The 16,705-nt window shown below is 37.9% G+C and overlaps 2 protein-coding genes across 2 annotated transcripts; both read left to right on the top strand.

The window, feature by feature from the left end:
* The first annotated feature begins 1,076 nt into the window (after window positions 1-1,076).
* On the top strand, window positions 1,077-3,828 carry LOC117304461. Its single transcript, XM_033788937.1, has 2 exons — window positions 1,077-1,199; window positions 2,000-3,828. Exon 2 carries the CDS (start codon window positions 2,029-2,031, stop codon window positions 3,826-3,828), a length of 1,800 nt encoding a protein of 599 aa, XP_033644828.1. The 5' UTR covers window positions 1,077-1,199; window positions 2,000-2,028.
* Window positions 3,829-11,727: 7,899 nt separating this feature from the next.
* Window positions 11,728-15,002, top strand: LOC117304462 (E3 ubiquitin-protein ligase TRIM7-like). Its single transcript, XM_033788938.1, has 2 exons — window positions 11,728-11,764; window positions 12,440-15,002. Exon 2 carries the CDS (start codon window positions 12,475-12,477, stop codon window positions 14,269-14,271), a length of 1,797 nt encoding a protein of 598 aa, XP_033644829.1. The 5' UTR covers window positions 11,728-11,764; window positions 12,440-12,474; the 3' UTR covers window positions 14,272-15,002.
* The last annotated feature ends 1,703 nt before the right edge of the window (window positions 15,003-16,705 follow it).

Genomic DNA, 16,705 nt, shown 5'->3' on the forward strand with positions numbered 1-16,705 from the left:
TTGTGGGTCAAGGGCTGCCAAGATAAGAGCTTCAGCATCCATGAGCCTCTTGGGTAGCATGAAGGACACCTGTGAGGGTACAAGAGGATGACAGAGTATTATTATTATTTACATAATGGATCAAAGTTTAAAAAAAACTGTCTAACATTGCATTTGTAGGGTGTCATCGCTAAGTGGATAAGAGCATCAAATTCAAGTTCTGGTGGTTAAGTCATCGGAGTGTGGGTTCAAATCCCAGTCGTGGCAATTGTATCCTTAAGCAAGATTCTTTACTGTAATTGCTTCTCTTCACCCAGGGGTATAAATGGGGTATCTGTGGTACTCTGTATGAAAAAGCCTTTGGAGCGCTATGGTTGCCTATTGTACCTTCCCAGAAGGCTGAGACAGAATAAAGGATTGTTATTGTAGTGTGTCATGGCTGAGTGGTTAAGAGCATCGAATTCAAGTTCTGGTGCAGTCACCGGAGTGTGGGTTCGAATCCCGGTCGTGTCACTTGTGTCCTTGAGCAAAATACTTTACTATAATTGCTTCTCTTCTCCCAGCGGTATCAATGGGTAGAGGTTGATATTGTGTATGAAAACCCACAAGCGCCTTACCGGCAGCTGAGAGTAAGGGATGTTATTGGCCTAATGTAAAGGGCATTTATACGGTTATTGGGAAATGCGCTATATAAGAATTTGTTATTGTTATTAGTTTTAATATTATCATTATTATTGGCCCAATGATCAGGGCACTAATGACAGTTATTGTGAAATGCGCTGTATAAAAATTTCCGTTGTTATTATTATTCTCAAAATGCGTCCGGCCAGTTATAACCAAACATATACCTTCCCTTTAACAAGTTACACAAATAAATCAAGTCAGCACATTCCTATGAAACACTAACCACATAGACAAATCCGGAAACATACAGTTAACATGAACGCAGCAACCTTCATAACCCAATAACTTGTCACACTTGACAAATTTTTGTAAAAGCCTTCTCAAAGTCTTTCAAACTCCATTCAACCACAACAAAGAACTCAATATAGATTTTGGTTTTTCCCACATTCATCACATCCATAGTCAGACTGAACTAGTAACAACTAAGGTGTGTCACTCTACCATAGTCCAACAGATTGTTGATTGAAATTCTGCAATGTTCAACATTTGATTTGATGCTTTGTTTCAAGCCATTGTCTTGGTTTCTTCCAACTCAAGTAAGTTATTAACAGTACAGGTAAAGTAAAAAAAAAAAAAAAAGTAGGATTGTATGAGACATTTTAAGGCTGAAACGTTGTATTTGTTTTGAGAGACACATACAGGACAGATGGATAATATGACCAGACCCTTTACTCAAGGTATAACTATTTGTGGAATAAAACACATCTGAAAACTTCACCAACTCAAGGCACAGTCATCTTTTTCAGAGACCTTGAAATGCAATTATTGTAGTTCATAATGCCGTATTAACACTCAATGTTTCCAACTTAAACAACTGGGTCAAAAGAAGCAATTTATGGTTAAAGGCAGTGGACACTATTGGTAATTACCCAAAATAATTATTAGCTCTAAACCTTTCTTGGTAATGAGTAATGGGGAGAGGTTGATGGTATAAAACATTGTGAGAAACGGCTCCCTCTAAAGTGACATAGTTTTCGAGAAGCATTTCAAAATATTTTTCCACGAATTTGATTTCAAGACCTCAAGTTTAGAATTTGAGGTCTCGAAATCAACCATGTAAAAGCACACAACTTCGTGTGACAAGGGTGTTTTTTTCTTTCATTATTATCTCGCAACTTCGACGACCGATTGAGCTCAAATTTTCACAGGTTTGTTATTTTATGTATATGTTGAGATACACCAAGTGCGAAAACTGGTCTTTGACAATTGCCAATAGTGTCCACTGTCTTTAAGTGGGCTACTCAAGAACATGTTTGAACCTGCATTCTGAACTTGAGTCTGATGCCGTAGACCAATTGGACAGTTGATCTATTTTTATTTGTCATTAATTTTTCAGCTTTCAAGCTCTTTCACCGATCAAACAAGATGGCTGAAAGAATAACAGTTGAGTCAGTCTTACAAAAGATCAGCCACAGACATCTTGAATGTCAAATCTGCAAGGATCGCTTCAAGGAGCCCAAAATGCTGGAGTGTTCTCATTCATATTGCATGCAATGCCTCCAACAACTTGCAGAGACTAACCACACTAGTCCAACACTTATATGCCCAGTGTGTCGCGCTGAAACTTTCCTGTTTGGAAAAGGAGTTGTTGAACTACGAACTGACTTTAGGTTGACTTCTATGTTAGATGAAATTGAACAGCATGAAAGTTTACTACAAAAACAACAAGCAGTTCAACCACGTAGTAAGGGGTCTGTTTCTAAATGTAGCAAGCATACTGATATGGATGTTATTATGTACTGTGACTCATGCAAACAGTTGATATGCACAACTTGCATTGCAAAAGATCACAAAATGCATCCAGCCACTGAACTGAATGAGGTTTTAGACAAATGCAAGAAAAAAACGAAAACAATATTAGCAGAAGTCGGACAACATCGCAATAATTTCATGACCGCTTTGAAAGACATTGGTATGTGTCAGAAGCTGTTAGACACTATGTTTGTTGCCACCAAAGCAAAGATCTCCAAGAAGGCAGATGAGGAGATTGCCAAGGAGGCTGCAAGGATAAGAGGGGAAGAAAAGAAACTGATGGTAGAATTGGCCCAGGCTTATAAAGACAGAGCCACTAAAATAGAAACTGCAATCGCCACAAATAACATTGAAGTGACAAAAGGACAGAATACAGAAGAGATGGTTAATCAACTCATGGATGAACTGAACTTTTGTGAGAATCTAAATCTCATTGAAGAGCTCTTGCAAAACCTCCAAGCACATACAAAGATACAACCAATGAACATGCCCAATGGGTTGACTTACATAGACTATGAAGATGATCAAACATCACTTGGGAGATTGGTGATGAAAGATAGACTAGAGCTAGAAGATGCAGCTAGTGCTGCGGCAACACAGCAACCATACAAACCTTGGACAAAATTTACAAAAATAACCAGGTTCATGGACATAAATAGACAAATACAAAACATCTGTGCATCAGATGTTGCTTCCTATCACAATAGCACCATTGTTGTGTGTGATTTCAAGCGAAGAAGCTTGATCAAAATATCAGCCGACAGCATTGCGCAATCAAAGGTCCTCCCAAAAGAGCTGTCGATTAAAGGTCTCATTAATCCAAGCAGAGTGACTGTGAACAAGAATGATGAGCTCATTGTTGTAGATAACACAGAAGTTAAAATCTTCAATGGCAATTATCGCTGTATCCATCAGTTCAGAGTCAACAGGCCATCATGCATTGCAGTGGATGAAAACAATCTGATAGCAGTGGTTTCCTGGAGAAACAGTGAGATCTCTTTACACGAACCAGATGGATCCCTCATCAGAAAGCTGCCAGCACCAGGAATCGGTAGACACTTTACCATCCACAAACAGCAGATCATCTATCTGTACACTAACATGGGTGTTGTTAAGTTAGTAGCATTGGATTACTTTGGTGGTACTGTATTCTCAGTAAATACACGTTTGCCTCATCGTTCATTGCCGGTTGGGGGTCCGAATGGTGTGTGTTGTGATGAAAAGGATGGCAGGATCTACATTGCTGTATGTGAAAGGGGTACATCTTACGGTGAGATCCAACATTACAGTCCTAAAGGCAATTTCATCGGATGTATTATGAAGTGGACTCGTCCCAATTGTATAATACTGACACCAGCTGGAGATCTGGTCATGGCCACAGACGATTCAGTTAAAATATATTACAATAAGTAAATACACAAATGAACCTTGTGTTGTATCAAAAAGGGCATGAATGCGGGTAATGTTTGGGATTAGCAGTCATGGCCGAGCGGATAAGAGCACGAAACTCAAGCTCTGGTGCTTCGGTTCAGTAGAGTGAGAGTTTGAATCCCGGGCGTGACATTTGTGTCCCTTAGCAAGATACTATAATTGCTTCTCTCCACCCAGGGGTAAATGGATACCTGTGAGGGCACAGATGGTTCTTGTGATTGATTTAGTCGAGTAGCACATATTAATGTTGCATAGGCTGCATGCTCCCCACCAGGGAGCTGAGATGGTTCAAGGAGGGAATTAGAGAATTGACCAGGGGTAATAATGTGAAGCACTTTGGGACGCCCTCCGGGTGTGAAAATGGCTATATACAAACGGGATATTATTATTATTATTATTTTCATTTCATTGCTGGTCCTCTTCTTTGGAATAAACTTCCTCAAATCATTCGCAACATATCCATGTGAGTAGTTTTATTAAGGAAATCCTCAAAACATGGTTGTGCACACAAGCTTATAGTCAATAAAGTATTGTTATGTTTTTCTATAAGGTTCATGTAGTAGCTTTGTATATATTTATACTTTTTTCTTTCAATTGGTTTTCCGGTTTTGCGCCATGAGCATCTTGTGTGATGGATACCTGCGCATTATAAATATTCATGTTATTATTGTGGGTTTTTTTCCATTTCGTTTATTCTGGTTTTGCAGCCAAGAACTCTCAGAAAACCAAACTTAATTTTTATACATGTACTAACCAAGAACACAATGGAGAGAAGAAGTTTCAGTTTTAGATGTGGACGGAAAACCCAAGAGACTTATTCAAAGGAAAAACCCCACAGTCAAGTAGGGACTGAAAACCCAATCCAAGTTGTGCTCCCGGTGTGATTGGAACCAGGTTCCTATAGGTGTATTTGTTTGTTATTAATGTTACTTGTAGCTTGGAAGAAGTTGCCGTTTTAATTAAACCAGTTAACTTTCCTTCTTAAAGGCTAGTAATATTTAGTGACAGTTAGGGAACTTTTGTGACACTAAGCGGCAGTAGAGTTACCAAGTAACCCAGGTCAAACTTCCAGTTGAACCTAGTTAAACTGGGTTTAACTGGAACTAGTTGAAACCAGTTGATAAACTAGTTAAACACAGTTAAAACCAGTTGCTTTAATATGGAAAATGGACAGAAACCAACTGGTTTATAATTTCAACCTAGTTGAACACAGTTAAAACTAGTCCAAACCAGTTGGTTAATATGGAAAATGGACGAGTTTGGTCACTATCCAGTTGAACCAGTTGACACCAGTTAACTAGGTTCAACTGGAATTTTGACCTGGGAAATCCATTGTTCTCGGTAATGTGCACATGCTCAACTACGGAAACAATGGAAGTTTACCCAGAAAGGCTGCTGCCACCTAGCATTCCAACGTTTCCCATAACCAAAGCTTGCGTACTGTGCAGCGTAATATTATGGACAATACAGATTCTTTAAACTGTATATTTTCTTCGTCCACTGGTGTAAAATGAATGACGAGAAAAATTTCAATTGTAAAAATAAAACGCATAAAAAAGAGTCTGTTAAACTTTCTGGAATTACAGATCATTCAAACTACCATGTTGCACATGTTTAAATGATTGATAAGGAATAAATACATCAGAGTTTGAAAGTCAAGAATCTCACTCACCTCTCATTGTGAGCTTTCTGTTTCTTGTAAGAGCCAACTCTCCCTGATAGCGTCTTCAGAGCTTCGCTTGTAAAGTCCTCAGCATCTGACCTAGGAGTCTGAGACTCACTTAGGATCTTGTGTGAAGACAAGATGAGGATCGCCTGACATAAAAGAAGATGAGAGTACAGGATAAAAGATCCAAAGATTATAAAAATGTCTTTGGGGAGTAGCACGGTCTAAAAAAGGAAAAAGAAATGTATTATTAGCAAGCTTTGTTTACACATCCATTCAACCAACCACAACAATAACCTCTATGCTTTTAAAATCCTACAAACAAACCCATATCAAGTCAGTTCCATTCCTGTGATAAAAATTCTGATCGGACAATCTTTGTCTGGATTACTTCTGGAGAAGAAAAAAGAAATGACAAGGGGTAATAGTAAGTTCAGCAGTTTTTATCAAATTTAGGCAGAAAAATTGAAAAAATCACAAGGGGTAAGTCCAGCAGTTTTATCAAATTTTGATTCTGTATTTGACACCCTTGAATTTCTGCAACTCTGTCTGTATCGAGCCTCACATCAATTGCACACTGGGATATGAATATATGATGTAATTAAGGTATTGGTTTAGAAAGAAAAAAATGTTTTCAACACCAACTACCTGTTGGTTGCATTTTCAAGAACTCTTGCAAGAACTCAGAACATGAGACCATGCTTCAGATCCTCATCTTCATCACACATACTCTATGTTAAAGAAACTCGTCTGGCAAGCTACGGAGACTGGCCTGTTCCAGCTGCACGCCGCGTCTCTGAAATTCGTTGCCAGACAAGCTGAGAGACACACCTGATCTGTCAACATTCAAGAACAACCTCACGACTAATCTATTTAGTTTGTCCGCTTGCTAGCATCCAGCGCCTTTCAATGGTTTTATTTCAGATACTGTGCGCCTTTTAAATTGTATGTTATAGTTATTAATATCAACTAACTACATGTATCTAAAAGATTGTAATGTGATATCATATTCAACTCAGAAACCAACACCAAGTCTTGGGATATCTTTTATGCCATGATATTGCTACTTGCAATATCATTCATTTTTTGTAAAATGAATGACATAGTTCTAAGTCAGGATTTGAAACAAGATTTTCTAAATATGAATGTGGTCTGCAAATATGCAACTACTTCCCTTTTTCAGTTTAACAATAATATGTCATGGTAAATGGACAGTAGTAAATGGAGTCATGAGGCTTTTCAAATTGTTGTGAAAAAAGGCAGATTGACTAGAGCAGGATTTGAACCTGAAACCACCAGGTTTAAACACAAGGCCCTTCTAGGTAAAAACAGCCTTACCTGAATCATGATATTTTTAGAACAACATACAGTGTAGAGGATGTTCTTTGAGTTGTATTATTTGTGGTAAATCTTACAAAGAAAGTAAAAGTCAATGTTTCTCATCACTGATAAAAGGAAGGTATTGTTTGTTCTAAATACTGCTCAATAACAGTGAACAATCTTCAAACATAATAAGATACACTGTCGTCAACATTTTATCAATCATCATGCTTGAAGACAATTAAAGAAACAGTGCAACATCGGCTTGAGAATTTATCGCCAAGTTTTTGCTTAGTTGGAAAATTGAATAAAACTACCACATCTTCAATACCTTGACCCTTTTTTCGCTGGGAGAACTGGTTATACAACTTATTGTTGATAAAAATACCTAGACTAGAATACTATACCAATTTGAATTCATTCTGAATGAGTAAAGTTCATGATTAACGCATCGTTATCTCAATGTACATCACATTGAGTGTGTTTAAAGTCCATGTTTATTTACATATAATGTTCGATACGTCACGACAGCCCAGACAATTTCAGAGAACTGCTAATCATAATTTAGTGGTTTTAGGGTGTGTCAGACAACCTTTGATTATAAAGTTACAATAGAAGCAAGGTGTTGTATGTGCTGTACATTTGTTGTTGACACATTGCGACTGAAAATAAATCAGCTCTTGTATCGTGTTTTGTAACACATACTGTCATCACCACAATCCTCAAATACAGCTTATATTACCTTGGATGACAAGAAAGCTTGGACTTTGAGTAAGTTGGATAATGTTTACCTTAAATTTTCTTTTAGGATGTGTCCTATAGATTTAGACATTTTTACAATCACTACCACATAGATCCTTGTCCGTGTAACATGAGTATTGTGCCATCCTATATTTTGCCATGTTTTTAATGCTGCAATGTTGGACCCTCCAAAATGGAAATAAATACAGGATGGGTACCAGTATATTGATTTTTAATGTTTATTTCTAAGTGTCACTCCCAAAAAATCCCAGGCCAGGAATTATATTTTTTGAAAAGGGCAAGGTCGTTTTATTTAGCAAAGGGCACTTTTGAGGGGCACCAAGGCCAAGACTAAGGCCGTGTCCGAAACGGCGTCTTCGGCTACAGCTACGTCTAGATCAGCGCGTCTGTCAGTGTTGAAGAATAGGCAGACGCGCGCGATCTAGCCGTAGCTGTAGCCGAAGTCGCCGTTTCGGACACGGCCTCAGATGCACTGGCCTCCATGGCCTGCGTGTAGTTCAAGACTGGCAACCCATGTCGCTTGTTTGTCTAAACAAGGCAAGGTTGGTTGGTGTTTACTTGGAGTCGTCAACGATATTAAGAAGTTTCTTTTTGAAATAGGGTTTTCGAAGAATGGGGTGAATAAGTTTCTGTGTCTTTTTTGTGTTTATAAAAGATGTACAACTTTGTAATCTATCATAAATCTAGGTTAAAACATCAAATAGAGACAGACAATCTTGTTGAGTATCTTTGAAAACCACCCTAGTTAAAGAGAGCTTGCATTACTAAATGGACTGGCTGCACCAGTAATAGCCTATCACAAACCAGCAGAACAGAGGTCATGGTGGTCTGTAACTCCTTAGCCAAATGTCCAACCAAATCGTGAAAAAATTGAAAATTTCCAAAGAGTTCAGTATTTTCAGCCCAGTTGCAATTTGCTACGATTCGACATCACCCAAGTTGTCTTCAAGCAAGTTCAGATTTCTTTGTTAAGGTCTCTTTAACGGTCAAGATGCGCAATAATACCATCGTTTTTTCAATTTATACAGTTGCACCTCCAAAAAAGACACTGAAAACATTTACAGATAAATTTTGTGACTGACAAATAAAGTAAGTTATCACACAAGCGCGAGTGGAATATGAAAATATAGCGCGTCTGTTATTCCACAAACACGCATGTGATAACAAATTTATTTTCCAGCCTCATTTAAGCCAACCTTAAGTTTAAAATTTCAGAGCGTAATATCATGACGAACAGCATGCATGCGCAAAGTTTAGAATGTAATTTTTGCACTAACGTGTTGACACTCAGAGTGCAACATAAAAACTGGGAGTAGGTTATCTCTTGATATCACACTCCGGTTCCAGCAACTGATTGGAGGATTAGCGCGTACTGGAAGATAATGATTTATATTGTTCACCAGTAACTGTTGAGGTAAAAACAACAACAACAACAAAACAGCAAAACCAAAACCCTGTAATCTATTAATCCAAAGTAGATTAGTTCAATGTTGGTATTTTCCTCTTTTTTTCTAATTTACAGGTTAACAGTTCAAACTATTTCAACATTCATACAACATGGCTGAAAGAATAACAGTCGAGTCAGTCTTAAAGAAACATCTTGAGTGTCCACTCTGCATGGACCGCTTCAAGGAGCCCAAAATGCTGAAGTGTTCTCATTCATATTGCCTGAAATGCCTCCAACAAATTGCAGAGACTAAGCCAACTAGTACAAAACTAACATGCCCAGTGTGTCGCGCCGAAACTTCACTCATTGGAAAAGGAGTTGCTGATCTACCAACTGACTTTAAAATTACTTCTTTGTTAGATGAAATAGATCAGCATTAGACTGAACTACAAACAAACAACAAGAAACTCATCCACCTAGCAAGGGGTCTGTTTCTAAATCTTAACATCAACTAACCATGTATTTGAAAGATTGTAATCTGATATCATATTCAACTCAGAAACCAACATTAAGGTCTTCCGTCTTGGGATATCTTTTATGTCATGATGTTGCTACTTGGAACAGCATTCACAAGTTAAGCTTTGAAACAAGATTTTATAACTATGAATGTGGTACTGCAAATATAAATACTTCCCATTCCAATTTAACCATAGAGCATGGTAAATGGACAGTAATAAATGGAGTAATGAGGCTTTTCAAATTGTGGTGAAAAAAAGACAGATTGACTAGAGAAGGATTTGAACCTGAAACCACCAGGTTTAAATACAAGGCCCTTCTAGGAAAAATAGCCCGACTTGAAAAATGATATTTTGAGAATAGCATATAGTGTAGAGGTAAAATGATAACTCATATTGGTCACATTTTCTTTGAGTTGTATTATTTGTGGTAAATTTTAAAAAGAAGGTAAAAGGAGTGAAGTGTAGCATATAGTAAGCGCAAATTCAGTTTTAAAGAAATATCTCAACTTTGCTATTAAAGCAAACTCTATATTGATAAAGCAATTTTTTAAAGAATTATTTCTTATAATGCACAAATGTTATATTTGTTAAATTCATGGCTTGGCAAAAGTTGCCTGTGTTAATTAAACATGTTAACTTTCCATCTCAATGATTATATACCCCCTTGTAACTCAGGCAGCGAACTCACATGTGCCTATCCTGGGTGTCTTTTTGGGTGTCAAAATCGTATACAAACATGCACAAAAGAGAGTTGACACCCAAAATTACGCACATTGTTCGGAGGCGCAATCGTTCTGTATTGTGTAAGAAATCAATAACTCCCCCTTGCATAACGCGAAATGCTACAGGTACGCTGAGGTCACGCCCACGCTTTTATGCACAGAGAACAGCTATTCCAATGATCTGCCTCCTTTTTGAGAGTGTGCAAGTTTATGTACCACGCGAATCTTGAAGCTGTATAATTTCTCTTTCCATAATACGCTGTAAAATGAATGACGATATATATTTTTCAGTTGTATAAATAAAACGCATAAATGTGTGGAACTTTCTGGAGTTACAGACTTTCAACCTAAAAGTTATTGGTATGAAATAAATACATCAGAGTTTGAAAGTCAAGAATCTCACTCACCTCTCATTGTGAGCTTTCTGTGTCTTGTAAGAACCAACTCTCCCTGATAGTGTCTTTAGAGCTTCACCTGTAAAGTCCTCAGCATCTGACCTGGGAGTCTGGGATTCACTTAGGATCTCGTGTGAAGACAAGGTGGGGATCACCTGACATAAAAGATGATCAGAGTACAGGATAAAAGATCTAAAGATTGTAAAAATGTCTTTGAGGAGCTGAAGGGTTTAAATACAGAGGAAGAAATTCCACATATCACTTTCAAGCTTTGCTTACACATCCCTCCAACCAACCACAAATAAGCTTTACTACTTTTCTACTACGGTTCTGTTTCTGTGATAAACACTCTAACAGAGCCAGCCATTAATAAACACGACCTTAATAGCAACCTTCACATAATATTCTTTCAAATTTGATGAATATCCAACCACCAACCACCACACAGAACCCCTTGAGCAGAATTTATGCATTGTAGGGTTCAAACAAGGAGGAAGAAATTAATAATAATAATGTACAGCACTTATAAAGCGCACAGAATCTGACAAAGAAAATGCCATTCAAGGGCGCCGGTTCCGAAAGTCAAGAGTCCATGATTAAGATAACTGTTTGAAGAGATGTGTTTTGAGCTGCCGTTTGAAGGTTGAGGGATTACTTTGTGTTCTGAGGGCAAGCGGCAGTGAGTTCCAAAGACGAGGTGCAATGCTGGAGAATGCGTATTAATATCAAGCTTTGCTTTTATACACATACCTTCAACCAACTACATCTCTATGCTTTTCAAAACAGGCCAACAAACCCATATCAAGTCAGTTCCATTTGTGTGATACACATTCTAACAGAGCCAGCCAATAAACATGCCCTTAGCAACCTTCACATAATAACCTGTCAAATTTGATGAATATCCAACCTACACACAAATCCCCAGAATTTAATTTTTTCATCCAAAGCAAGTCTACTTAAAGTTATTCATGCATTAAGCACATTCAACCACCACAAAGAACTTAAAATAGATTTTTTTTTTCACATACGCCACATCCATAGTCAGACTGAACTAGTAACAACTAAGGTGTGTCACTCTACCATAGTCCAACAAATTGTTGATTGAAATTCTGTGTTTCAAGCCATTGTCTTAGTTTCTTCCAATTCAAGTAAGTTATTTACAGTATAGATAAAGTCAAGGGAAACCAGAGTAGGATTTATTGAGTTATTTTGAGAAATATTGTACACCATCCAATGTGTCAGTTTCTCTATTCATGTCTCACTCGACTGTACAATTTGGACAGATGGATAATATGATCAAACTCTTTACTCAAAGTGTATTTATTTATGGAATAAAACACAGCAGAAAAGATAGCCAAATATTTTGTTCATATGATACGGAAAAATTCATAAAAAGCACGGCTGCCCTTCAGCAAACTATGTCTTCATGCAGCAGTACACAACAGTTTAGAAAAAGTGTTCGATTATTTGACTGTTAAGTTTATCAAATTTATGATTTAGGATGTTCAACTTAAACACAAAACAGCAATGTGGTCTACTCCTGGGCTAGTAGATGTAAAGCAAATCAAATACAAACTTTTTCCGTGATGGGATATTGACTTAAAAAGTGTGCTTTGTAAGGTCTCCTTGAAATCAGATCATTTCAATCCAACATGCCATATTAACGCTCATTGTTTCCCATTTAGACAACTGGGTCAAGAGAAGCAATTTATGGTTAAGTGCGCTACTCAAGATCGTGTTTTGAACCCACGCTCTGTACTTGAGTCTGATGCCCTAGACCGTTTGGATTGTTGATCTATTTTTATTTGTCATTAAATTTTCAGCTAAACAATTCAAGCTCTTTCACCGATCAAGCAAGATGGCTGAAAGAATAACAGTCGAGTCAGTCTTACAGAAGATCAGCCACAGACATCTTGAATGTCAAATCTGCATGGACCGCTTCAAGGAGCCCAAAATGCTGGAGTGTTCTCATTCATTTTGTCTGGAGTGCCTTCAACACCTAGCAGAGACTAACCCAACTAGTCCAACACTAATATGCCCATTGTGTCGAAGTCAAACTTCCTTGACTAAAAACAGAGTTTCTCAACTTTGTTCGGACTTCAAAATGACTTCTTTGTTGGATGAAATAAGAGAGCATGAGACTGAATTACAAAGTCTACAAGAAATTCAACCACCTGGCAGAAAGGAATCCGTTTCTAAATGTAGCAAGCATACTGGCAAGGATGTTATCATGTACTGTGACTCATGCAAACAGTTGATATGCACAACTTGCATTGCAAAGGACCACAAAATGCATCCTGCCACTGAACTGAAAGAGGTTGTTGACAACTGCAAGAAGAAAGCCAATGAAATATTAGCAGCAGTAGCACAACATCACATAACTTTTAAGATTGCTATGGAAGACATAGGTATGTCTCGCAAGACATTAGATTCTATGTTTGCTGCCACCAAAGCACAGATCTCCAAGAAGGCAGATGAGAAGATTGCCAAAGAGGTTGCACGGATGAGACAGGAAGAGCACAAACTGATGTTGGAGTTAGCCCAGACTTATGAAGACAAAGCCACACAAATAGAAACTGCACTTACAACAAATAACAATGAAATGACAAAAGCACAGAATATGCAAGTTGTAGTTAATCAACACATCAATGAAGTGAACTTCTGCGAGAATCTACAACTGATAGAGAAACTCTTGCAAGACCTCAAAGACTACACAGATATACAGCCCAAACAAGTGACCAGCGAATTGACTTACATTGACCTTGAAGATGATCAGAAATCATTCGGGAGACTGAGAATAAAAGAAGAACAGAAACTAGGAGCAGCTTCTGCTTCAGACACAGCATGCAAACCCAAGACAAAACTGACATGGACACTGAAAACAGAAATAACCAGATATAAGAACAGAGATAAACAAATACAAAACATATGCGCATCGAAGGCGGCTTCCTACTGCAATAGCGACATTGTCATCTGTGATTTAAAGAGCAGTATCTTGATCAAAATATCAGTCGACAGCAGAGCCCAATCAAAGGTCCTCCCAAAAGAGCTGTCGATTAAAGGTCTCATTCATCCTAGAAGAGTGACTGTGAACAAGAAAGATGAGCTCATTGTTGTAGATAACACAAAAGTTAAGATCTTCAATAGAAAATACAAGTGTCTCAATTGTTTCACACTGAGTGGACAGCTAACGATCCAGCCATCATGTATAGCAGTGGATGACAATAATCACATAGCAGTGGGATATGTACATGGAGAAATCTCGCTGTACAGACAAGATGGATCCCTCATAAGTACATTGCTTGCTCAAGGGATCGGTGGATTCTTAACTATCCACAAACAGCAACTCATCTACACCAACTGGGATGACAAGAAGTTAGTATCAATTGGCTACAATGGTGACATTGTATTCTCAGTAGATATCAATCGTAACATGTTGCCTCGTGGTTTATGTTGCGACAAGGATGGTAGCATCTATGTTGCTGCGTGGGATAAGCTATCACCATCAGGTGACATCCATCATTACAGTCATGATGGCAAGTACATCGGATGTATCATTAAGGGCTGTGTTCATCCAAATGGTATAACATTCACACCAGCTGGTGATCTGGTTGTGGCTACGTATGCATCAGTTAAAATATACAAACAGGAGTAAAAACAGATTTTGGAAAAACTGAAGAAACAACAAGACACAGCAAGGATTGAACAAATCTATTTTGATTAATTCTAGGGAAAATCTGTGCACCATGTATTTTACTTAGTGTGCTGCACAAAATTTTGAAATTGGGCATGCCCACCCTGCACCGCCCAGCACCGCCCAAGGGGGCTTCAACACCGATTACTCACCTTTCTGTTTCTTTGAATGTCTCCAAATCTCTCTGATAGTGTCTTCAGAGCTCACATTGCAGAGTCCTCAGCATCTGCCCTGTGAGGCTGAGACTAACTGTCGATCTGGCAGATCTTGGAAGTGCCATGAAAATGCTTCAGACTTTGCAAGGAAAGGCCAGGTGGACATGATGAGAGACACCTTTGATAAAAAGAGTGAAAACAAGTTGTTAATAGGAGACTTAGGAACGGTAGGTGGCAGCAGACTTACTAGGTAAATGTCCATTGTTTACGTAGTTCTGAGCATGCGCGCATTACAGAGAACAATGGATTTTACCTGGTAAGTCTACTGCCACCAAGAGTCCTGAAAGTTCCCTATTGTCAAAAATGTCTGACCACATACTTCAGTCTAATCAAGGGTGCGTTTTGGCAGCTGTAACCAATACTTGTTTTGATCACTGATTAGTGTTTAAACGATGGCCAAGTCAACTGAAACAGTTATTGGGTACAACCTCCCAAAACGCACCCCAGGAATTATATTTATTGACCAAACCAACAGCGGACGAGACGCCAATTACAGGAAAGGATACAAACAAAACCAATAAGAAATATTCATATAGCCTATGTAAAAACAATCCGATACGTACAAAGTTAACAATTAAAATAGAATCATCTTAGGAAAGAAAATTAAAGCATACATTGAAGATTAAGTAAAATAAAATAGGGAACAGAAACAGACCACAAAAAAAAAAAAAAAAAAAAATCAATGTAAACAATACCAAATAAAATAAAACAAAACACTGTAAATACATGTATACATTAGTTACTGGAAGAGGATATGGCGCTCAAAACCTGACCACGAAAGGAATAAAGAGGAGGGGCTCCGAACACATCACAAGAACCATGGATACTATTATATGTGCAGGAAATCCTTGACAAAAAGCCACGCTTTGTCACATCTACCCGATTCCTTGGCACATATAAGATGTGTTTAATAGACTGTCTAGTATTACAGTTAGGAACATGTAAGGCAAAGGGGTTGAACTCAGTGTTGCTAAAATGATTGTGGAAAGATTTGTAGAGAAATAGACAGTCATTCAATATTCTTCTCTGTCTAAGGGGTGGAAGTCTGTACATTTTACATAGGTCAAGATAATCCAAGTTATAAACAGTGCCATTATTTAGTGTCCTATGAATAAACTTGAGAAAACGAAACTGAACTCCCTCTAGTCTATGTGCTTGATGGGCTGAAATAGAGTTAAATACAATGGTACAAAATTCAAGATTAGGTCTCGAAATCAAGCATCTGAACGCACACAACTTCGTGTGACAAGGGTGTTTTTTCTTTCATTATTCTCTCGCAACTTAGAGCTCAAATTTTCACAGGTTTGTTATTTAAAAAAAAAAAAAATTACAAAAAAAAATCGCTGCATATAGCAGCCACAAACGCAATATAATTTGTGAAGGCCTACACCAGATAAATTTTACTGTGTTTTGTAGAAATTATTAAGTTGAAAATATATACTGTGCGTTGCACTTCCACCGATGAAACCTCAGTCGGAAACATAGCCTCTTGAAACTTTCGAGCGCCATGGCAACAATACCAAAACCAATTAACAAATTCCATTGGTGTATATAATTATTAGAGGTTGTCCAATAAATGCCACAAACGAGGAAAATGGCGGTCTGAACCCTTCCAATTATGCCATTGCAGCAAAACAGCCACCATAAAAAAGTGGCAAATAGTCGATGGAGTAAGTGGGATGGCGGTGGAAAAATTATTAGCGTCTATTCCAAACGAATGACTGTGACGAAGTGAGAGATAAAATTAACAACCCCACCAAAACAAACATTCTGGCGAGCTGGGAACCACTTTGATTGGTTAAACAAAGCATACATCAATTTGCTACTTTAATTGTAAACAGCATGACCCAGAAACACAGCAATGAGTTTGGAACTCTGCACTATGCAGCACAGGGAAAAACAACAACTTAATGCTTGCAATATTTGTGCCCTGTGTGTATGCTGGGAACATGCCAAGTACAATGAATGTTGCGCTGAGTATAAGGCCTTGTACCTTTTATGGTGATAAAAGGAATTATGTCAAATGATTTGTTTCCTGCATCAAACTATAACTGCCTTTAACAGCCCCAAAATATAAAGGTTATAGGTTCAATGTTGCTGAGTAACTGTCTGCATCTATGGTGTTTCACACAGTGAAGTGAACTATTGATATTGACACATCACTGCTGTAGGCTTAATTG

This window comes from Asterias rubens, chromosome 21, assembly GCF_902459465.1.
Source record: "Asterias rubens chromosome 21, eAstRub1.3, whole genome shotgun sequence".
Taxonomy (NCBI): Eukaryota; Metazoa; Echinodermata; class Asteroidea; order Forcipulatida; family Asteriidae; genus Asterias; species Asterias rubens.